Consider the following 24,399-nt stretch of genomic DNA (forward strand, 5'->3'; position numbering starts at 1 on the left):
GGTATATTAAAATATCGACACAAAGTGCTACAGACAGACATTTGTATAATATATTATAGAAAGATACTATTTTAAGAAAACAAAACAATATAATAATATTTAATGAACAGAACTGAAGAGAAAATAAATACGGTGTACAACAAACATGATCCAATTAGCTTCATTTTCTTCTACTTGAACTAGTGCAACACAAGTGATCTCCAAATCACTAGGGAGCGCTCGTGCTACACGGAAGTTCCGATTTCAACTTCAGCTGTATTTCACTCTTCATCACACTTCACAAACAGGGAAAGGAGAAATAGCAGTTGTTTACTTTTTGCTAACAACTCAGACGACTGTTTACTCATACAAAATTGCAGAATTTGTCAAACCTGTAAAAATACACGTTGTTGACGGAGCGAGGAAAGTGTTTAGACATTTAGAGCAAAGGTCCGTCTTGCTGAATTACTGTACGTTACTTCATTTGTAAGTGACATTACATTTTCAGTGATTTCTCGTTATTGCAGCCTCAATAATACATTTATGGACCATTCAAACTTATGGACTTGTGTTAAGACTCAAAATTAAGGTAATGTCCTTCAAACTTGGACCTATTTTTTTTTATTTACTATTATTTAAAACTGATATTTTCAGCTTATCATTCAGCATTTGCTGTTTTCACTATTTACTCAGTCTGTATTTTGGTAAATTGTGAGTTTTAATATAGGGTTTCTGTAATATTTATGAGTATTAAACTCTTAAAAACAACACAGATCTTTACAGGTGAGGTGTGGCTCCGTAAGGCCATTGTGCTTCATGTCATGATTAATGCATTTATTGTCTTTATCTATGTCAGTAACTGTCTGGGTCAAATATGCCCTTGTTCCGACAACTCGAACCCCCAAAAGAGAGGGGAGGTCAGAAGAAGAAAAAACGCAAGAATGAATGGACTGAGGATGAGGACAAACCTTCCACACTGATTGGCCTTTGTCTTCAAAGCCTAGCCGAGAACATGAAGGAGATGTGGGTGAAAGATTATGCCCAAAAGTACATGGACCAGTATTTCTTCAGATACGTCATTGGTCCTTTCAGCTCATTACGTGAGTATTGCAAAGATTTGTACATGTGTAGATATGTGCAAGTCTTTATCAAAGTATTTATCTGATCTGTGTGTTTCTCTTTCAGCTGGTGAGTTGTTGGAAGAGCTGTTGTGCATCCTGTCCTCGCGTAATTTGTTGACACGTTCGGCCCTGCACCTCCTTCTCCTACCGCAGCTGAGCTGTCTGTCCCTCGCCTCTGCATGCAGCCTCGTCAATGCCAACCTCTGCTCCCTTATTCAGATACGCTGCCAGGTTAAACACACACACACGCACATACACACACACCCTCTTTATATTTCGTAGTTGCACAAAGTTTGCACAGACATACAGATGTGCTTGTAAGGCTTCGGTGAACTTAATTTAAAGTCACTCTTATCAGACAGCAAACACCAGATACGCCAATTAGATCTGAATTTCCATCAGTGAATAACTGTCTGAAAAGCAGCAGTGTTTTAAGTTTTAGGTAAGCTTTGGTAAATAATATAGTGTTGTTGTTACACATCTTGTTTTCAGTCGGTTGCACACAAAATTTATCACAATCATTGTGCAGTGGAAGCCATAACTAATTGGTTAAATATGTGCAAGGAAGATAAAAAAAATTCAGTATGCAAATAACATCACTGTTGGTTAAATTTTGAATGCTGAACAATCTTTTATATGTCAGTGGAATATTTTTCAACTTTAATGTTAAAGATTAAATGTGTCAAAGCATATATATATATATATATATATATATATATATATATATATATATATATATAATATATATATATATATATATATATATATATATATATATATATATATATATATATATATATATAAAATATTAATATTATAAAAAAATATATAATACTGTTCAAAAATTTGGGTTGGTAACATTTTTTTCAGTGTTTTGAAAGAAGTCTCTTATGCTCACCAAAGTTGCATTTATTTGATCAAACCGTTAAACAGTAATATTGTGAAATATTACAGTTTAAAGCTGCAGTCCATAACGTTTTTTGGTTAAAAATGATCCAAAATCAATTTTTGAGCAAGTACATAACCAGCCAGTGTTCAAAACTATCTCCTTAGTCCTTATCTTAGCCCGATTCACAACGGTAAGCTTATAATAATGTTTTAAAATAAGAGCGACCTGGTGGATTTCTGCGGGAAATTCGAGCATTCGAGCATCTTTGCGTCATTGCGTCACGTCTGTAAACAGAAAAAAGGAGTCCAGGCAAGTTGGTTTATCATGTGAGGATGCTGCTTGTGGCGGATCATTTATAGTCTGTTCTCACAGCAGCTGAAATAATTAAACGTCAATCTGACAGTACGGGTGGAGATTCACCCGTAGTCAAAAAGCAAAAGACTTTGGACTGTGGAGTGGCTACAGAAATTGAAATCTACAGGTAACACTAATATACACTAAATACATATAGCGTGCGTCTCAATCAGCTCCCTAGTTCAGTAGTCAGGGCACTAATCAGGGAATAGGCCGCATTCATTTACATGATATAGTGATTCACAAGCCAGGGAGCTGATTGAGACGCAGGGATAGTCACGCAATGCTGATGTTGTTAACATTAACAATTTGAGAACAAAGTATATCAGTAATAATAATTTGCACCGTTTAACGTGATCCGAACTAAGCGATCATTAGATTTAATCATCTTTGGCAGCACAATTTATTTGTAAGCCTAATGCTTTTTTCCTCAGTTGGTCAGAACAAAAGTGGCAGAAATGTTACTTACTGTATATGCTGATATTTTCCAGTGAAAATTCTCATATTGGTCATACTTTCAAGACGTAGAATCTGTGATTCTGAAGTACAGTATCCACACCAATGTAGTGATTGACAGCAAACATTAGATTCATCCTCACTGACGAGCTGTGCCGATGCACAACGCACGTAACGATAACAATTCCGCATATGACTGCAATCGCAGGTTTCAAACAGAGATGGCGACAAAGAGGAAAAATCGCTGACTGCAGCTTTAAAATATTACTCCAGATCCTTCAGAAATTTTAATATGCTGATTTGGTGCTCAAGAAACATTTCTTCTTATTATTAAGATTGAAAACAGTTGTGATGCTTAATATTTTTTGTGGAAATCATGATGCATTTTTTTCTGGATTCTTTTTTTGGATTCTGAATTTGTTTTGGAACAATGTAAAAGTCTACTGTCACAATCAATTTAATGCATTCTTGCTTAATAAAAAATTATTAAGAACATAATAAATAATAAAAAATTTTGAACAGCAATGTATATATTGTAATTAACATAATAAAATAGAACAAACCCTTATCTACCTTAGCCAGGGGTGCATTTCTCAAAAGCATCGTTAGCCAACTAATATCGCAAATTCCGTCATTACTAACATAGTTCAATAATTTGGTGTTTCCCGAAACTACAGTTCAAATGAACATTCACAAACTGCATTGCAAACTTGTGTGGTTGGAACAACAGCTCTCCAGCCGTGGTTAGAAGCATAGTTTCTGTTTTTATGATATATGGACTTAATGAATAGTTATCTTGAGCAAAATAAGCCAGCCAATCTATATCTTTTATTTTGCATACATACAAATGTCATTTACATAATTTTTCAAGAGTGCACATGAGCATACTTGCTCTAGTACGTAAGAACAAGCCTATGATTGAATCTGGAAATAAAGCAAAATAACTGAGAAAAATGAGAATTAGTACTCAGATTCCATATCCGTAATTTATAGCAAAAAACCTGGCATTAATTCGAAATCAAACAGATTAATTTAAAGAAGTTATTACTCCACCAATGTGACTGAACGACAGGTTTGCAACAATACGGTTTTGGATAACAGTCGTGACTAGCTAGTTTATTTGTTCAGTGATGCATCATACTATGGTCGTGAAGCAGTGAGTTACATCGTTGTATGGGAAATGCACCCCAGAATATTTGGGGAATGTTAGTAAAATGCTGCCTTGCAAACACTGTAATAACATGCAAACAAATTGTAAATGTTGTTAGTCTTGCCTGTCAATACATACAAAGCTCTTGCAATTCTTACGTTCACTCACTTGTCTCGGTCTTGCACAGAATCTTCAGTCTCTGGATCTTAGTGGCGCACAGAATATATCTGCATCAGTGCTGTGTGAGCTCCTGGGCAGCCAACGTCATCTCCGTTCCCTCTCCTTAGCTGGAACTCTGTGTGATCAGAGAGTGATATCAGTGGTTTGCCGCCAATGCCCCAAGCTGAAACACCTGGATGTATCACGGTGCCTTCACATCACCCCTGCAGGCCTACTGCCTCTGGCTTACCAAGAACCCCTTGTAAAGAATTCAAACACCTTCAGAAGTCTGCTGGCTTTGGATATTGGTTTAGCAGAAAACGAGAGAAATGCAGTAGCTGCAGTTGCATTCCTCCTGCTTAGCTTGCCCGGTCTTCAGAGGTTGGCAGTGGAGGGACTGGGGCAGGCTTGTGTTCTCATACAGAACAGACAGTTTGAGGTGACAGACGAGTTCACTAGTAGAGAAGGTGTGCCATGCCTTAAAGACATGTGGGCGAAGCGGACACAGGAAGATCGCTTGAAAGACAGCAGTTTACTGAGTGCAGATGGAGTTGAGAGTTTTACTTTGGAAGGAAAAATAGATGAATGGTTATCATTAGAGGAGAGTCACATGGATTCTAGTGAAACTACAAGGATAAATGAATGGACAGAGACTTCAGGAGAGGGTTATGGAAAAGATGGATGTAGAAGTAGGGATTGTAAAGGAAGGGATAGTGTGACAACATCTCTTAAGGATGTACAAGGAGTGTCTCTGGATACTTTGGAGGCAGTAGGGAAGATCTGCCCTGACCTGCATGTCCTCTCTTTGGACTGTCTCCAGAGTAACGGTCATGGGAATGCTGACCACTTCGAACAGGCAACAATTTTAGCCAGAGGACTTAGTAGGTTTTCTGGACAGCTACACTCTCTTTCTCTACAGTTTGCTGGTCTTCTGTCTGATGTGGTTCCTGCCCTGAGAGCCGCAGGCTCACACATGCTCTCGCTCACCTTGGAAGGGATCAGAGCTGATGGACATACTCCTCTTCTGGAGCTCATTCATGCCTGTCCCAGACTCACCTCTCTCACTGTTCATTTAGACCCACCCAGCACTAATTTAGATGGAGATGATGATGATGCAGAGGATGAGGGTGAAGATGAAGGCCTTCTTTCTAATCTGCCATGCCTTCCACACCTTCGCTCTTTAACACTAAAGTAAGTATAATTAAATATTTAAGTAAATAAATACTTTAATTCTTGCTAAACTTCATGCGGACCCTCTTTCTCATTAAAATCAAATCTGCTAAATATGGTTTACCTTTCAGTGTTCTTTTTTTCCCAACAGTTTTTCATTGGATGAACAACAAATGAAGCCTGCATTCTGCTGGAGGTCTCTAAAGGGAGTGCTGTGGGCACTACTTAGGGGTGCTTCACTCCTTCAGAAGCTCTCGCTAATCGCTGTTCCCTGTCGACTGGACCCTGTTTTCAAACTTGTCCTGAATCATCCGGCCAAACCCCTCGGGGCCCTAGACAGTCCCCCGCTACACTGCCTTAGATCTGTTAGTCTGAACCGCTCAGATATCACTATGGAGACTGTAGTACATATTGTAAACGCTTGTAGGCGCTTATCCCATTTGGATTTAAGTGGCTGTTGGGCAATGACTTTGAGCAATATCACAAAGTTACAAAGCAAATCCAAAAGGAGGCGCCACACACTGCAAATAACATGGACATGAGCTGGGGAAAGAAAAGGCCATGCTGAGATTGAAAAATAGTATGTGATTTTCGATTTATATTTTTATGTTCTTTTCATGTAGTCTTTTACAGGCACCTTCCTTGTTTTGCACACTGGCCTTGCCAAAAAAAAAAAAAAAAATTCTGTGGGATTATTCTATGAAACTGATATATTCTAGAAAATACATTTATGAATATAATATGCATTTAATCCAGTTATACATTATACATAATGTGCATCATTAATTAAAGATGCATGGATAAAATAGTTTGATACCATTACAAAAATTACCATGCACTGTTCATTATTAGATTTATCAATTGTCCTGTCCATTTTCTATCCATGTAGGCCCATTTTTATGGCCTTTGAGATTTAAAATTGTGTACCACAATCTTTTTTATTTTTTTTTTTACATTTATTTTAACTCTGATCTTATGTAATAAATGTGTAATAAATAATAATAAAATATTGTTGAGCAAAGATGAACGTGTACCAATAAAATATTGTAACGTTACTCTTTTAATTTATGTCGTATTTATATTTTCCACTGCAAATATATAATTGTAGCCTACCTAGAAATTTGATCTAAGGGTGAACATAAACGCTGCTTTCAGTCTGTGCACTCGTTTTCATGGGCTACTTTTATTAGACAAGAGGCGGGAGGACCGACGTCTTCACAATAATAGAATAAGCTCATTGGACAATTTACTAGCGTCAACGTAGTCCTACAGCAAATCAGTTTACGAGCGTCACGTAACGTCGTGCATATTCATGAGCCAAGCGTTCTACGTGCTCATTCGTAAATTCTCTGGCGGGAGAAAGACAAGACAGTGCTTACTAGCTAACGTTTGACTTGTTATTTACATTCAGCACAGTAATGTCTCGAATACTCAACTGTATTGTAGCAGTTTGTCCAGACATGGGAATAGGTAGAAATGGAAATCTACCATGGCATCCAATAAGACTAAGGTGAGCGACAAGGCACTCGTTTTTGTTGCTAATTCTCCAGCTAATGTTCTGGTATATTGGTACAATAATATTATATATAAAAAAAGGTTTGGTTGTTTTCCAGGGCCCCGTGTCATGAGTTTTGTATTTTGCAACAGCTATAAGATGTAACACGTTTGCAGTGATCTATATAAATCGATGTCATGACAGTTTTTCAGAATGACTATGCATACATTAATATGAATGGTATAACAGAATGGTAGAAGAAAGAACATTACAGCTATATGAAATCGAACATTTTATGATTTTACAGGTCTTAAGTTAGAGCTTGACCTTTGTCCTGCAGGGGGAAAAAACACCTGACATATTCCTAACCTTTAAGACAAAACAAGCCTCAAAATATATCTCAACCATTAGCTTTGATTCTTCTTTCTTACATTTTTAGTAATGAATTCAAGCACTTTCAGAAGATGACCATGACCCCTTCAGTTGAGGGTAATAATATGCTCTCATATTTGTCATGCCTCTTACATTGTCTTATTTATTGTCATAATTTATTTGTTATTTCAGAAATTAGAAACACTTTATTGTTTATTTTGCATTCACTCTGTGTTGTTTGACAGATAAAAAGAATGTGGTCATCATGGGCAGAAAGACATGGTTCTCTATTCCTGCACAAAACAGACCCCTAAAGAACAGGATCAACATAGTTCTCAGCAGAGAGCTCAAGTAATCTAAATGTTTGCACTTTATTTCACCTTACTGTAGACCGCTATGCCACATATACATATTTGTTTTCCTAATTTCTATCACTCACCTCACAGGACAGCCCCAGAGGGAGCTCACTTCCTTGCTTCAGACTTGGATTCAGCTCTCCATCTGTTAGACAGCTCTGAGCTTGAAAAACAAGTGGACCAAGTTTGGATAATTGGCGGCAGTGCTCTGTACAAGGTTGGTAAAATGACACAATTCAGCATCTCTTTTGAGAAACAGGAAAATTTAAAAGTATAAACAAGCTAAATATGTATCAAATCCCTTATAACAGTCATTACTTATGTTTCCATTCACCTATTTTTATAAATATGTTGGGATATCACATAAAAAAAACGTTGGATGGAAATGCCAAGATGCACATAAATTCCAAAAAATTAAAACATTTGCTATTAAGGCGGACGAATCCCTTCCCTTGATGTGCAGCACAAAACTCATGTGCCTTTGCCTCAGCAGTGGATGTAATTGAATAACTGGACTAACCAGCAGACCAGTTTCATTGCACAGCATCTCAAATGTTGGTTTGGTCATTCTGAAATGCCTGAGTCAAAGTTTGTCATCAGAATGATTTGGTTCAGTTCAGTGGTGTAGTCTATGTGATACGCCGTATACCCATAGATATACATAATAAAGGCTAGATGTCTCATCCGCACTGCTGGCCAATGGAGGTCGACGTCCGCACCTGGCGGCCATCTTGTCACAGTCAGCTCAGCATATATATATACACTTTCGCGTAATCAGTGTTTCAACTGCGCAAAGACGTTAATAAAACAGCTTGTAAACAATGTCACATAACGTCATGAAAGAAAAATGAACTCTTGAGAGCAGCATTTAGCTAAATATATGCACCATATTACATATTAATTATAATTTTTAATGTTCTTCAATAGCCTATATAATGCATGTTTGAATAAATCTGTCAAGTTGGCAGCCACCATTTAAATGTTTTATATTTTAAAAAATGAATTGGAGTAGAAATAATTTTAAAGTTAGTAGCTAGGCCTATTATAACTTTATTACAAAAATTTCCTTAAGTGTAATTTAAGTTTGTTTACAAATCAGTTAATTTTAACCTTCAATATTAATGTAGTACCAACTGATTCCTATATATATTTTACAGCATTAGTTAAGAGATTTTTTTCTTAAGAAAATTTGCCATACTTATATACAGTATATCCAAATTAACTGATATTGAATCGAATTTCAAGTTAGTGAACTTTGATGACAGACTTGCAGGAAATGGTGCAAAACAGAAAACAAAGTCCAAATGGGGTGATATTGTGACATACTGATAAGCCTTATCTTTCCATTATTGTTACGCTCTAAAAAATGCTGGGTTAAAAACAATCCAAGTTGAGTTGAAAATGGACAAACCAAGCACTTGGGTTAAATGTTTGCCCAACCTGCTGGCCAGTTTTATGCAACCAAACTATTGTTTAAAAATGACTGTGGCTGGCCAAAATGAACCCACAATATGTTGGAAATTAAAAATCAGACACATATAATTTTAATCAACAATAATAATCAAAAGATGAACATTTATTAATAAACAGTTTAATAAGTTTAATACGTTTTTTGATTAATTATTATATTTAATATTAATAAATGCTAATTGCCAGCATACTTTTGGTTCATTTTTAGCAAGCAATACAGCAATTTCTACACAATAGTTGAGTTCAATAAAACTACCCAGCAGGTTGGGCAAACATTTAACCCAATCGCTGGGTTTGTACATTTTCAACCCAACTTGGGTTGTTTTTAACCCAGCATTTCGTAATAATAGTTGCAACTTGCACTCTTAAATGTGTATTGAAACTTGCCGGCTGTAAAAACCTGTGCTCCAGGGACCATATTGATATAACATCGGCTATCTTAACTGGCTGAGTTAGATGGGGATTGACACTAAACAGTAGAAAATCAGTCCAGTCTCTTCAGCTGTAAATGTCACTGGATGTTAAAGTCTTTTGTTGCTTATAAATTGACATGTTGATAACACATACATAAGCAGTCTTTCAGAATGCTCTCAATTACATGTAGCTTAGATCAGCTGCATACTATATGCATTAGTGAGTGTGGTGGTGCTTATGTGGTCGGGTGAGTATGAGGCTGGGAGGGAAAAATCACAGTATACTCACTACAAAAAACTAGACTACACCACTGGTTCAATTCCCTCCCAGAAGCGTCTTGCTTGATCGCATTCACAAACACCAGGCATCTGGACGCAAGATTATTGCGTTTTGTCATTTATGTTGTATGAAAAAAGATCCCCAGTTGCAGAACATTTCATTTTTATTACAGATATTATGCACCAATTTCCCAGGAAGTGATGATTTTGTTCTTTTGAACACAGGATGGAAATGCTGTTTTGTTCGTAAATGTTTTATGCTACATTCCAATTTTGCTCTTTCACCCAAAAACGAAAATTATCCCATAATTTACTCGCCCTCAAGCCATCCTAGGTGTATATTACTTTTTTCTTTCAGTCAAACACATTCAGAGTTATATTAAAAAATATCCTGGCACTTACAATATTAAAAGTAATCCAAAGATATTAAAAGTAATCCAATACGGCTCCAGGGGGTTAATAAAGGCCTTCTGAAGCAAAGTGGTGCGTTTTTTGTTTGTTTGTTTGTTTGTTTTTTAAAAAATATCCATTTTTATGACTTTATAAACTAGAATCACTCGCTTCTGTAAGTGAAAGAGGGAAACTTTTAACTGATCCATGATGTATTGACAAACGCGGAAACGCCGAGGGTAGAGCAAAACAAAACACTGGTCATGAATTAGAAGTATAAAATAATATTTTTTTAAAGAGAAATGTCAGAGGAGCTTGAGTTTGTTGCCCAGCCCTATTTGTTTGAACTGCGAGAGGCGTCAGCTCTCACCTAAGCTTGCGCTACTCCTACATACGTTGGAACGGACGTTACTGGAAGCCAGTGATTATAGTCCATAAAGTTATAAATATGGATATTTTTCTTACAAAAATGCATTGCTTTGCTTCAGAATGCCTTTATTAACCCCCTGGAGCCATATGGATTACTTTTATGTTGGATGGATATGATTTTTTTGGGCTTCAAAATCGCTTTTTTCACTCCCTTTATAAAGCTTGAAAGAGCCAGAATATTTTTTTAATATACAGTAACACCGAAAGCAGAAAGTCATATACAATATAGAATGGCATAGAATGGCTTAAGGGTTAGTAAATTATGGGATAATTTTAATTTTCAGATGAACTAACCCTTTAAGTTAAATTCACAACTTTGGATGGAAACATATCTACTAACTCCTTACAGTGGTCTTGTGTTACAATTTTACTAATGATCATATAATTGTATGGCTTTTGGTCATTCCATGTGTTTGTATGAACATTGACCATTGATTTCTTCCTTTCAAAGTACATTAAAATATTTTTTTAATCTAGGTTTTAAAATTTAGGTCTGCCTTCACTTTTCCTATCATGCAACCGATTTCCTCTCATTTCATGAAATTTATTTGTATTTGTTTTGTAAAGTAATATGATATTTCCTAATTTGAGGGTTAAATTGGCTGTTTCACCGGTTATACAGTATGCCTGCAACAATATGCATTATACACCCACTTATATATCAGTTGTATCTCAGGTATAGCTCAGTTTAGTCCAGATCTCTGTATAATCAGTTGTTATGGAAACTGCCTCAAGGCAAAATGTACAAAAGACTTCCTCCTTTCATACTCCTTCCTCCTCGTTCTGTTAATATCTTGTTCAGTGTAATCATCATGCACTGTTTGTGAATGTTGTGCTGTGTTCTTTAGGAGGTGATGGAACGCTCTGGTCCCAGGCGTCTTTTTGTAACACGGGTACTCAAGCAGTTTGACTGTGACACATTTATACCCGATATTAACATGGACAAGTACAAGCTCCTGCCTGAGTGAGTGCTTCTACATTTGTTTGAATGCTTACAGGTTTATAATACATGGAGAGAGGTTACCACTGCAGTTCATCACAATGACAGTTGCTCAGCTCAAACGTTTTTGGAGCCTATAACCTAAGCCGTAAATGCCATGTGACTAATTGCTCTAGAGCTGCTTTGAAGTCTTTCATTAGCAACTATTCTGTTGGTGTATATGCTGTGACGTCAAAGACAGCAGGCAGGGGAAAATATACAGAACACTACCATTCAGTAAGGGGTCAGTAAGTTGTTTTTTTTTGTGTGTGTTTTTTTTAAATCAATGAACACGAATACTTTTATTTAGCAAGGATGCATTCATTTGATGAATGTAAACATGACAGTAAAGACATTTATATAATTAATTATATTTGAAATTAATGCTATTCTTTGCTTTTGAAAGCTTTTAAGAGCCATACAGGTAAAACAAATCTGGTACTGGTAAAACACCTAATATAATATAATGAAATATTTACAGCACAATGTGATTTGTAGGGGTGATATTAAAATTCCATTTAAAGTCTACGTGAACTGGAAGTTGCAAACGACTGTTCTCCAGTGTTGTGATGTATTTCCAAGTGAAACGGAATATTGAATAGAGGGCAGAGCTCCTCCTCTCCATCTCTCGCTCATAGCAGACTAACGGTTGCAGGGGAGTGGTTTACGCAGGGGCGTAGTTTGTGGGGGGGATGGGGGGGAGGTAACCCCCCCCAATATTCAAAGTCATCAGTTACAACCCCCCCAATACAATACAACCATATCAACGTTCAACCCCCCCAAAGTTGAAACCAAATCTACGCCCTTGCGTTTACGCGTTCTCAACCCAAGCCGTCAAACTTACGTTATCAGAGAAGGAACGCCATTCCAGACCGGAAGTAACTTTTCAGATTTTGATTTAAAGAGTACCGCGACAAACAATTTTTTTTTGTTTTAACTTGAACAGATTAATTGTTAACCACAAGACTAGTAATATGCACTAACAAAGTAAATAGGGTCGATTTTGATTTCATGTGCACTTTAAGTGTTATACTTCAGAAAGGTCATTTGCTAAGGCTAACCCGGCACTGTTTAAAACACTTTCATTTAAAGTACAACCTTTTTATACATATGTTTAGGAGTATTTGTCTAGTTGTATCCTTGAATAAAGTTAATGGATTTATTGGCGCTGGAACAGACAAATGCTGTATTGTGTATCCAGAGAGAATAGTGAGGAGAGCTGCATCAATGAGGAGAAAAAGCTCTCTTGTTATGTAAAAAATGGCATCTAGCATCAAAGGTTTACTGCACCAAATGTCACATCTCTCAGGTACATAGTAAGCATTTAAAGAGAAGTTAAAAGCACACAGGTTGTTGACACAGGTTCATCACTGTCACTTCATCTGACAAAGAGCAAAATGGATTTTATTATTTTCATGTTAATTGGAAGTTAACAAGAATCTGTACCATCCAAGTGGATCAAAGTTGAGTATTTATGAAAGTACAAGTTAGAATCTGTCTGTGAAAGGCTATGTTGTGCATGTTAAGTAATTGTGTTGTGTCTGTATTGTGTTTTGTATGAAAGGTTTTCTTTTCTTATGTTCTTAGTAGCAGTGCATGACAGTGCATGAATTAGTCCTGACATAACAAGTTGGTAATGTCTTATTCTGTCCTTCTGTTTCTCTTTCTTGTGTCCTTCTGATCAGATTCCCGGGTGTACCCACTGGCTTACAGGATGAGAATGGTGTTCAATATGTGTTTGAAGTGTATGATAGTGCCGACCACTAAGAAAAACTTTTAAGTAGACGTGGCCTGGTGGGTAGTGCGAGGGCTCTGACATGTTGCGTGATGAAGTTCTCATGGGAGACCTTATTTTAAATTAGGTCTGTGTAATTTCCTGACCCTATCACCCCTTCTCCTCTCTATCACTTCATATCTCTTGTCCACTTTCTTTATTAATAAAAATATCAAAAAGTCTAGGACAATTAAAAGATATTATGTTTTTGATGATTTTCTTTCAAATTCATATGTGTGGGCTTTTGCAGCTTTACATATACATAGTGGGAAATAGATGGAAAATCATGGGAAGAAAGAGAGTGGGTAAAAGGGGGTAAAATCAGCCAGATTCAATCTCCCATGAGCACAAGAATAGCTCAGTTATTTTTCATGGAGGCTAATGGCTAGGTCTCTGCTGATTTGTGGTCTTTTCCCAATGATTTAAATGGGGTTGGACAATGAAACTGAAACACCTGGTTTTAGACCACAATAATTTATTGGTATGTTGTAGGGCCTCCTTTTTGCGGCCAATACAGCATCAATTAATCTTGGGAATGACAGATTCAAGTCCTGCACAGTGACCAGAAGGATTTTGAGCCATTCCAGAATGTGGCCAGGTCACTATCTGATGCTGGTGGAGGAAAACTTTTTCTGACTTGCTCCTCCAAAGTACCCTAAAGTGGCTCAAAAATATTTAGATCTGGTGACTGTACAGGCCATGGGAGATGTTAAACTTCACTTTCATGTTCATCGCACCACTCTCTCATAAGTCTTGCTGTATGCTTGGTGCATTATCATGCTGATACACAGCACACTCTTCAGGGTACAATGTTTGAACCCTTAAGTGCACATGGTCCTACAGAATGGTTCGGTAGTCCTTGGAACTGTGCCCATTGCAGCACCATAGGGAATGCCATGTTATATTGGGTACGTGACCGTCTGGGTGTTAAGCATGGACTCATCAGAGAACAATACATGTTTCACATTGTCCACAGCCCAAGATTTGTACTGTTGGCTACCATTGAAACGGACATTTGGCATTGGCACGAGTGACCAAATATTTGGCTATAGCAGCTTAACCATGAATATTGACTCTTTGGAGCTCCTGAGGAACAGTTTTGGTGGAACCAGGAGAGTCAAGGTGCGCATTTAAGTCTGCAATGAGTTGGGCAGCTGTGGGTTTTTTGGATACAATCCGGGTTAGTACCTGGACATCCCTTTTAGACAGCTTCCTCTTAGTTCTGTTGGACGTGGTTTATCTATCATGGTGGAATGCTGACATTACCCTGGATAACGTGGCTCTTGATACACCACAAATACTTGCTGTCCTGGTCACAGATGAGCCAGTGAGACACGCACCAACAATTTGTCCTCTTTTGAACTTTGATATGTCTCATTATGTTGTGTAATGCAGTATTTTATGTAAAGCTGTGCTATTGCTCTAATTCATTGTTCATACTCTGCTCTGACTGATGGAATGTAAAATCAGTGGTGACTGGACAACCAGGCCATGCAAATATAGGTGCGAAACCTGCAACACAATATTGGCCAGTGTTTCAATTTCTTTGTCCAATCTCTGTGTATGTTTTCCACAGTCACAATAAGTATTCTTTTATCTGTATCAGATTTTTTTCTTGGGTTTTCTGATATTCAGTAAACAATATACCTAAATTTAACAGTAATAAATTGTCCTTTCCACACCTGCTATCCACTTAATTATTCTTCATCTTGCCAACTACAAAAGACAACCTGCTCATCTCCATATCCAATAGCAACTGAAGTGTCTGCTGTTAAACCAGTCTGAAGATCTGACCACTCTCATGAATATGCATGTTGCGTTTCATCCCCGGACTGGCTGATTGACAAAGGTTATCATATAGTTCAGAGATGGGTCACAATACTAACGCTTCCAGTCTCACCCACACAAACTCCTTCATGACCCCTATTTTAAAAAGTCAAATGCTGCAATCAGGCACAGCCTTTTTAAGTTGATTGTTTTTATATGTCAGCCTAATGTACTACAAATGTTTACAGCCAGGCTGAAACAAACCTGGCTGGAATTCCAATTACCCAACACATGCACCTTAAGTAGCACTTGGATTTATTTTCAGGGTACAAACAGTATCTAGAGATTTGAGAAGGGTTTGCACTTCATTAGCTTATGCAAGTGAGTTGCCATTTCAGATTAAAAGGTAAAGAAGAGCAGTGGAGGGCTGTTTAAGACTTGCCATTTTTCTGTGTATTTCTTTAATTTGTTGTGTCTAGTTTTTGCTATCAAATGAACCCCCCATTATTAATCCATTAGGAGTCTTATTATTGTCTTTTTAAGTGCCATCATTGCAGTTTTATAAATAGTGACTGCATCACTCAAACGGATCAATATACTCCCTGCACGTCCCTCAGGAGCTAAACTGCTGCCTCAAAGGCGAGACAGTTGTGTCATAATGATGTAACTGCACAATAGGTGCCATCATCGTGTGATTGTGTTGACATCAGAGTTAGGAACAAATGAGGATCTGCGCACAACCTCTGCATATGAGTTCAATAACTCTCCTTCGCAATGTGAGAATAATGGAGCGATCGCTTACTGACGCTGGATGTTCAGGGACTGGCGTCACCCTGCTCTATTAAGCTTGACTGTCCTCCTGATACACAGGGACTTGGTCTGTGGTGAGCTTGGTAGCTTGAGCACAGGCACTTGTTTTCTTTCTCTCCTCTATATTTGCCACTCTTTCATTCACCTTCAGTGAGTGCACATCTCCACATGTTCATCTCCCACTTCAAGCTCCAGCTTTAGTCTCACTCCTGGATTACTTGTCTATTTACAAAGATGAGATGCCACAGGAACAAGCTATTGGAAATCTAGGGCAGTGACTGGTTTATAAGAGGTAAGGACCTAAATTCATCTCCTTTAAAAATATGAATACTTTTTTTCATAAAATACTTTACATGTTTATGTGTTAAATTAATTTTTATTAAAATTTCTTGCAGACTTTTTTTTTTTTTTTTTAGATTTGTCAAGCTGTTGGTCTTACATTTTATGTTAGTCTGTGCAAGTCCCGATGATGTGAGTGGATACAGCTTTTTTATTAGTGTTGACCTTGGGTCTATTCTATAAAAATAAGAGGAAAAATAGTTAACACCAAATAGCATCTTCAGATGATAACTCAGATGATTTTTATGAAATAATTTTTGTTTTCAAGTGAAGTTCATTTATGTTTAAAACAACATTCCTTTTTTTTAATATAAAATGATTAAGTATAAAAAATGTAATATTTATGTACATCTATATAAGTTATCTGAAGTTCACGCATTAAGTATGATTGGGTAAATATATTTTAAACAATCTATTATATTGCAATAGATAAATATAAATGGATCAGCTTTAAATACTTCATGCAAATAATTCTTTGCCAAATTAACTAAAAAACGAAACAAAATGCAAAGTAAAAAAATGAGTTTGCTGCTTTCACTGTTTAGCATATAAATGTATTGTATGGACATGGAAATGTTTCTTTATATCAGATGGGGAAGCTCATAAATTATTCTCCTGATCCTGGCAAACCTCGAAAGCGCAGCGATGAAGCTTTCATTACCCTCATTAATCAAGACACACAAAAAACTAATCTTATTCATTTATCAGTTGATGTCACAAAGAGTGCGTTTTCATTTTTCCTGCAGGTGTTTTGAGAGGGACAAATTCAGCCCACCATTTGCGAGGAGAATTAAGTATTGCGTGATCTGGCATGAATCACAGATGCATACAGGTGCGTGGAGTGGTCTGTTTGGTGCTCCACTTCAGCGCTGCTGCTGCAACAATCACCACCCTCATCTGTTTTGGGCCTCATTTGCTCCATGCTTTTTAGCACGAGGCAGCGACAGAGGGAGAGAGGCCTGTCATTAAAAATTCTCTCTGTTCCCAAGGGCGATTGAAGACTAGGGGAATGGCACACAAAGCTGTGGTTTTAAATGCCAGCCCAGGGAGTTCTAGGAATTAGCAGCTTGAACCGAGATGTCCTGCAGGCATCAGGCAGTGTGCTTGTACCAGACCAATCAGGACTTTAGCCTGTCCGTACAACTTGATTTCAAAAGACAAACTGTCAGGGCAAAGTGGCTTATTAGCATAAAAAACATGACACGTGTAGAATAAAAAAAAAAAAAGAAGAGAGGCTCTTGTTCAGGAAAGGCAGACATAATTATGGCTAATATCAAAGTTGGGTATATACAGGTATTATAATTCATGTGTGTGTGTTTAATTTAAGAAAACGTTTTACCATGGTGCTGACGCACTCTCTAATCTAGCATTGTCACATGCAGCCTTCAGTGCTAAGAAAAGCTACCATGAAAGCGTCAGCCCAGGTTGTCATCCTGTTTTTGTTGGAGGACGCAAAAAGATTCATTTCCTTACTCCTTTTACCTAAACTCATGTGAATTCACAATTATAAACCTGACTGAGGCAGTCTTGCACTTGCCGTTTGTTAAATAAAGAGTGCACAGCAACTGCACTCTGAGTTGAGAGAACAAGGCCACATGCACAATAGATTGTATAAAGGAATGTCTTCGTTCTATGAGGCAAATACAGATTGCCTCAAGCTATTGAATTTCAGCCTACTGAAAAACACTGCGTTTGCTCTTATAAGAACAGACTGTCTGGTGCAGGATAACATGCTGAAGAGACATCACTTTACACACGCTAATTTGAAAGTACACGAAAGTACTTTAGAAATTAAGCTTAATTAACAGCGTAATTTCAACCCATCTCTGTCCTTTTAAAAAAGCAGAAATCAAGATTACAGCAGTGTACTTACAGTGGAAGTAAATGGGTTGGTTTTCAGAAGATTTGAAAGCAGAAAATATAATTTTAGCAACACTTACATTGATCCTTCTGTTAAAACCTATTATAATTTGTGTTGTTTGAATTGTAAAGCTGTTCTCATCATTTTTATGGACATTTTAGTGTTTTAAGTCTTATTTTGTCATGCGAATGAAAAAAAAAAATATATATATAGTTCTGTCATGGCTGAGTAAAAGTTTACAAATTGGCCCCATTCATATTCTTAACATTTCAGATTTTTGCTTTTTAAAGAAAAGAAGGCACAGGTTGGAATTAATTTTTGTGTTTATCAACATGATGCCAAAAGTGCTGTCGAATGTTGGGGAAAATATGTTCTGCAAAAATTACAAGAATATAAAAGAAAGAGTAATTAATATTATGTAATGGGGATGAGATAACTAATTCAGTTTTCTTTTTGTCAAGTACCACCTAGACATGCCACCTACATAGTCATCATAATAAACATCTTCATATTAGTGTCTACCCTGTGAATGGCGAGAGACACTAGATTAGAGCAGGAAACCTCTCTAGCATATTCTTCTTAGGCGAAGAGGGAGAGAATATTTCAATGTCAAAGAGACATCAGGTTTGCTTTGATGCGAATGAATTGGACAAAAAGCAGACACTTAAGTGAAAACCTTGAAATTCTCTGGTTCTGATAAAGTATGCTCTCCTTCTCTTCCCTGACAGAAGCCAATAAAGAAATCAGCTCCTATGATCCACTGAGCCAACGCGACATTAGCCTCTCAACAGTCACACCACATAATCATGGAGGACTCAACGGAGGTGCGGACGGGTGGAAACTCTTTGCTGAAAGCCGTATATCTGTGCCGCCTGAGGTTGACGCGCCTGCTGCTGGAAGGAGGGGCTTACATTAATGAGAGCAATGAGAGGGGAGAAACTCCACTGATGGTGGCCTGCAAAAGTCATCACGTTGATGCTCAGAGTGTGCCAAAACCCAAGATCATCAGGTGGGTCTCCTGTAAGTTGATTAAACTAACTGATTGTGCAATGAAACTGGAAAAAAAATACGATAAAATTAAATTGCATACTCTTGTATGATGAGCATTTTTTTTAATTTCTGAAATGAATTTCATTTTGATTTTTGGGAGGGTGCATCAAGTACAAAAAAAGTCAGGGTTAGGCAACTGTTCTAAAATATCATGACAAAAAATCTAATAAAAACAGAAAAAAAAATAGTTTGTAGTAGCTTAAGTAGTTTGGCATAATGTTTTTTTAGAAAAAATATTTCAACAAAACTGATTCTCTGCAGTCCCTCATTGTTGTTTCAAGGTCTATAAATCTCTTAAACTATCAGAATATTGGACTATCATATAATACAAGGTCATAGAAAGACTCTCCAAAAATTATATTTAAAAAAAGAAAAGAAAAAGAAAGTTTTACCTTTTAAAGATACACCACCTTTCAAAAGTTTAGGGTCAGACTTTTTTTTTTAAATAATACTTTTATTCAGCAAGGACACATTAATGCTGTTCTTTAGAATTCTTTCTCTATTCATTAAAGAATCCTGAAAAAAAATGCATAATGGTTTCCAAAAAATAAATAAAATAAGATAAATAAATAAATATTAAGTATCACAACTGTGTTCAACATTGTTTCTTAAGACTTAAATCAGCATTAGAATTATTTCTCAAGGATCATGTGACACTGAAGTCTGGAGTAATGGCTGCTGAAAATTCAGTTTTGCCATCACATAAATTACATACAGTTACAAGATATTAAAATAGAAAACAGTTATTCTGAATTGTAATAAAATTTCACAATATTAGTGTATTTTTGAACAAATAAATCTAGCTTTGGTGAGCATTAGACTTCTTTCAAAAACATCTTACTGACCCTAAACTATAGAACAGTAGTGTTACAACATTCATATGTATTCAAAAATATCTTATTTACTTTATGGTACTACCACATCAGTCACTGAATCCATTGTTGGAAATGGCATAAAAGTTTTTAAAGATCACTTGAAGCCAACAGGAATACCAATAGTATCTTGGTACATGTGTTTTAAACTACATTTTTACTTCTATTTACAAGTTGTTTTTATTTATTTTTTATTGTGAACACTCTAATATGCAATTGATCCCTTTCTCTATGAGCTCACTCTAATTAAAAAATCTCCTCAACAGGTATCTTCTTGAAAATGGTGCAGACCCCAACATTCAGGATAAGTCTGGTAAGACAGCCCTAATGCATGCCTGCATAGAGCGGACGGGCGACGAGGTGCTGTCACTTCTTCTCTCCAGTGGAGCTGACCCTAGTTTAGAGGACCACACTGGTTCCTCCGCTCTGGTCTACGCAGTTAATGCTGGAGACAAGGATGCACTGAGAGTACTACTGGATGCCTGCAAGGCCAAGGGCAAAGAAGTCATTATCATTACAACAGACAAACTACCCTCTGGAAGACAAATGACCAAGCAGTATTTGAACGTACCGCCACCTCCAAATCTTGAGGACCGATTGCACTGTGCCCCTGCTTCATGCATGTTCCCCTCTGAATTTAAACTTTCTACCCCGCAAATCTCCCCACCCACCAATAACCAATCTGAGACCCTGGGATCCACTCCAACAATTCCCACATCTAAGCCAGAGTCACTAATTCAAGATTCAAGCCCTCTGCGAGCAGCTAGTGTGGTGAAGCTGCTGCATCTACAGAGGCTTCACTCAGAGCCCTGGCTGAAGATCCCCCCTTCTCTGCTCCTACAGCAAAGCAAGTCCTCATCCTTGACTGAGGAGCTTCTAGATATCACTCCCGAAGAGGAGCTCTCATTTGGGTACAATGGTTGCCAACCTCCATTGAGAGCGACGGTAGCTCGTCACCAAAGCATTGACGCCAAAGACTCTTTTGGTCTGCTTAGAGCCTTTGAAACAACATCTGATGGAGAAAGAGAATTAACAAAAGAACAGAAATGGCTCAGTAGAAAAATGTCCTATGATGGGGAGTTGCTACCACACTCCTCCTCACATCAGAACCTCAAGCAGGCATCCATCTCAGACATGGCTCCTATGGACCGGGATCCAGTCTGTCTTCCCAACTTGGCCGTTTCAAGCCTGCGCAATGTGTTTCGTCGCCGCAACATTGGAATGGACCACTACAGCTCTGACTCTCAGTTGCCTCAATTTGGGAGCCAACCCTCGGAAGACCTCGGGAAGACTGGAGGAGGAGGAGGAACTGGAGGCACGGAGAAACGCAAGCTTGTCACCAGCCGCTCCTCCACTCTCTCTGGATCCAGAGAGTCTCTAGAGAGTCTCATTCAGAGGAGGAGCCCAGCGATGCTGGAGCGGAGGGGATCCGGAGCCCTACTCCTAGACCATATCTCACAAACCCGCCCTGGTTATCTGCCACCTCTTAATCCACATGCGCCCATTCCAGATATCAAAGTCAATACCAGTGTTGGCCTCAACAGTGGAAGCAAGCCTGTGGCAGGGACTACACCCATTGTGGCAGGAACTACACCCATTGTTCCTGGATCGAGGCATTTTGTCCCCTGTGCCCCGAGCCATCCCAGAGATCTCAAGAACAAGAAGAGTCTGTTAAGACGACACTCCATGCAAACTGAGCAGATCAAGCAGCTGGTCAATTTTGAGGAAATCTTTGGTCAGTAAACATCAAAGTTGTGGTAAATATAGAAATTCAATTAGTCAAAGTCTGAATTCTGAACAGAATTATAAATATGAATCATAATAAACATAAACCACCACCCTAAAATGCACTTTCCGGACTGGACAGTGGTAATATGTTTATGTGACCATTGTAAACTTTACTGCACTTTACTGCTGTTCTTTGTGCTCTCACTCATTAGTGCACTGAATCAGAATACGGAAACGTTGCTGCTGTTTAATGTACTGCTGTCTCTTTAAACCTGATTTATGTCTGCAATGTCTCAATGTCTTTGTATTTACAACAGATAATATATTGTGACTTGTATTTATCATTAATAAATGCAGAATAAAACAATACTTTGTTTCTTGCATATCTTTATATATATAATGCAAAAATAAATTCACTTATATTAGCATACATAAAGTTTATACAATTATATAAACTCTCACTTTCTTGTATATCTATTCTTATATAATTTCTGAAGGATCATGTGACACTGAAAACTGGAGTAATGATGCTGAAAATTCAGCTTTGCCATCACAGGCTTTGCCATACATTACATATAAAAACATTAGAAAACAGTTATTTTACACTGTAATATTATTTCACAATATTTCTGTTTCTGGGTCATTCTACAGAAACGTCCACTTTTGGTATGACAAATTGTCTTAAAATGTATTTCTTTTTTTTAAATTTAAACTTAGACCACATTATTATATTACACTTTGACTTTATGAATACACATAAATGACAGCTTAATGATTTTTTATTTTTGTGTGTTCATTTATTTAAAGACTGCATGTACCCATGTTTTTGTCACTGGTGTTACCATACTTCTCTGGCATTTTTAAACATTTTTATGAAATATTATTTCTCAATTTTTTCAGAACATGCAGTCAGAGTTACAGAATAATAATGATAATGCAAAAAATAAGGAGATTATGTGTTTTTCTATTTTAATCAGGTTATTTAAAAGTGTGATTGAATGATGTTAATTCATTTCGCAACCATGTATTTGCTAAAACAATGAAAATATTTGAAAAACAGTTATAAAAAAGTAATGATGCAGTCCTTTATGAATGTAAAATTATTATCATGTCACATATGACACATTTTATTTAATGTGACAGACAAAAAACAGAAACACCAGTGACAAAATGAATCACCAGTGACGTATATATAAGACCAAAGATCCTTATTCTTCACTATAATTAAGTAGATGAGACTAAATTTTTACACTTGGTATACAATCAAAGACTTATCATTGACACTTAGTGAAAGCAGTCAGTAAAAGATCATAAACAGCATTTTAAAACTGTCTGTAAAGTCGCTGGACTGAATTTAGCTATAAACCCTTAATTTAGCCATATCTACCCAAAGGAGGATTAACAATGAGAAAGAAAAGTTAGAATCATGCAATCTTAGTGCTATTTTATGCAAAAGAACTAAATGAATAGCTTTAAATAAAGTTTATCTTTGAACGGGTAACACCAATGACAGTAATACCAGTGACAATTTTTCATGAAAAATGCATTTTACAAAATGGCTGCTGCAAGGTATCAATCCACATGTTGTCAGTCATGATATATTCACTAAATCAAGTCATTTAATCCATTTGTATTCTAGTTTTTAATAATTCCTAGCAATAAAGTAGGGCACACCAGTGACTTCAACTAAAAGCTTCATATGAAAGTATGATTTTCTAATTAAAATTTCTGATAACTGAAAAGAGAAAATGGACTTTCCATTGGCCTTTCTTCATTGATCTTCAGGAAATAGGAAGAAGGAAGTCAAGTGATGTCATCAGTGTGATTATTTATTTCAAAATAAGAGATTTTTATTAAAGGTAACACCAGTGACATAACACCAGGGGACCACTACATTCATTATATATTTATATATTTATTTAGCATTTGGTTTTTTTTATATCATTTACATTATATATTTGATAGTTATGCATACATTATTGTATTTAAAATGGTAGAAAAAACGGTTTCTGAGCTACATTCTAATGCAAATGTAGATTACAAAAATAGAACATTTCTCCTTTGCACATTAATAGGTTAAGCATAACACAACCAATGAAACTCATAATTAAACCTTAAAACCTAAGACCTAAATACAGAGTACATAGGGTGTATTTACATCTTTATGTGTTACAGTACATGCACATTGTGTTTAGCTGTTATACTTTGCAAAGTCAATAGCTATCTTCCCATCAAAAGTTGTGAATTTAACTTGTGCGCAAAATTGGAATTTCACATAAAACATCTGCAAATAAAGCAGCGTTTCCATCCCATGTGTTCAGAAGAACAAAACTGTCACTTGCTGAGAAATTGGTGCAGAATATCTGTAATAAAAATGGAAGTTGCTGCACCCACTGTGACTCTTTTTCAGACATCATAAATGACGAAACATCATAATCTCTGTCAAGTTATCTTGCGTCTGGATGCCTGGTGTTTGTAAACAATCATGATAAGCCAAATCATTCTGATGACAGACTTTGACTCAGGCATTTCAGAATGACCAAACAAACATTTGAGATGCTGTGTGATGTGATTGCTCTGCTGGTTAGTCCAGTTATCCAATCACATCCTCTGCTGAGGCAGTGTCACTTGAGTTTTTTTGTTGCGCATTGAATTACTCTGAAAATGTATTTACATTGTAGATTATGCGCATGTCTTCTTATCGGATAAAAATGTATCCACTTCTGTTGAGCGCATC

The 24,399-nt window shown here is 36.9% G+C and overlaps 2 protein-coding genes across 8 annotated transcripts; both read left to right on the forward strand.

The window, feature by feature from the left end:
• The first annotated feature begins 207 nt into the window (after positions 1 to 207).
• si:ch211-214j8.12 (uncharacterized protein LOC100000539 homolog) lies at positions 208 to 6,342 on the forward strand. Of its 2 annotated transcripts, XM_048187575.1 has the most exons (6): positions 208 to 429; positions 507 to 568; positions 836 to 1,079; positions 1,165 to 1,331; positions 4,137 to 5,299; positions 5,430 to 6,342. In XM_048187575.1, the coding sequence occupies exons 3-6, from the start codon at positions 854 to 856 to the stop codon at positions 5,818 to 5,820; spliced, it is 1,947 nt and encodes a 648-aa protein (XP_048043532.1). In that variant the 5' UTR covers positions 208 to 429; positions 507 to 568; positions 836 to 853; the 3' UTR covers positions 5,821 to 6,342. The 2 variants fall into 2 exon arrangements, with proteins under 2 accessions (XP_048043532.1, XP_048043531.1); XM_048187574.1 differs by having other exon boundaries at positions 208 to 568.
• A 238-nt stretch (positions 6,343 to 6,580) lies between these two features.
• On the forward strand, positions 6,581 to 22,013 carry LOC125266689 (dihydrofolate reductase-like). 6 transcript variants are annotated; one of them, XM_048187579.1, is made up of 6 exons: positions 6,588 to 6,788; positions 7,213 to 7,262; positions 7,391 to 7,496; positions 7,592 to 7,718; positions 11,331 to 11,446; positions 13,147 to 13,435. In XM_048187579.1, the coding sequence occupies exons 1-6, from the start codon at positions 6,697 to 6,699 to the stop codon at positions 13,226 to 13,228; spliced, it is 573 nt and encodes a 190-aa protein (XP_048043536.1). In that variant the 5' UTR covers positions 6,588 to 6,696; the 3' UTR covers positions 13,229 to 13,435. The 6 variants fall into 6 exon arrangements, with proteins under 6 accessions (XP_048043537.1, XP_048043538.1, XP_048043536.1 ...); XM_048187580.1 differs by lacking the exons at positions 11,331 to 11,446; positions 13,147 to 13,435 and adding an exon at positions 18,741 to 18,884 and having other exon boundaries at positions 6,581 to 6,788; XM_048187581.1 differs by lacking the exon at positions 11,331 to 11,446 and having other exon boundaries at positions 6,582 to 6,788.
• The last annotated feature ends 2,386 nt before the right edge of the window (positions 22,014 to 24,399 follow it).

This window comes from Megalobrama amblycephala, linkage group LG4 (genome assembly GCF_018812025.1).
Source record: "Megalobrama amblycephala isolate DHTTF-2021 linkage group LG4, ASM1881202v1, whole genome shotgun sequence".
Classification (NCBI taxonomy): domain Eukaryota; kingdom Metazoa; phylum Chordata; class Actinopteri; order Cypriniformes; family Xenocyprididae; genus Megalobrama; species Megalobrama amblycephala.

What these genes read in the sequence shown, in the direction of transcription:
- si:ch211-214j8.12 (XM_048187574.1), top strand. Translation starts at nt 854, where the DNA reads ATGCCCTTGTTCCGACAACTCGAACCCCCAAAAGAGAGGGGAGGTCAG. An exon ending in TGGTCCTTTCAGCTCATTAC is followed by an intron (nt 1,080 to 1,164) that starts GTGAGTATTGCA and finishes TTTCTCTTTCAG; the next exon opens with CTGGTGAGTTGTTGGAAGAG. An exon ending in CTTCGCTCTTTAACACTAAA is followed by an intron (nt 5,300 to 5,429) that starts GTAAGTATAATT and finishes TTTTCCCAACAG; the next exon opens with TTTTTCATTGGATGAACAAC.
- LOC125266689 (XM_048187577.1), top strand. Translation starts at nt 18,819, where the DNA reads ATGGAGGACTCAACGGAGGTGCGGACGGGTGGAAACTCTTTGCTGAAA. An exon ending in CCAAAACCCAAGATCATCAG is followed by an intron (nt 19,022 to 20,200) that starts GTGGGTCTCCTG and finishes TCTCCTCAACAG; the next exon opens with GTATCTTCTTGAAAATGGTG.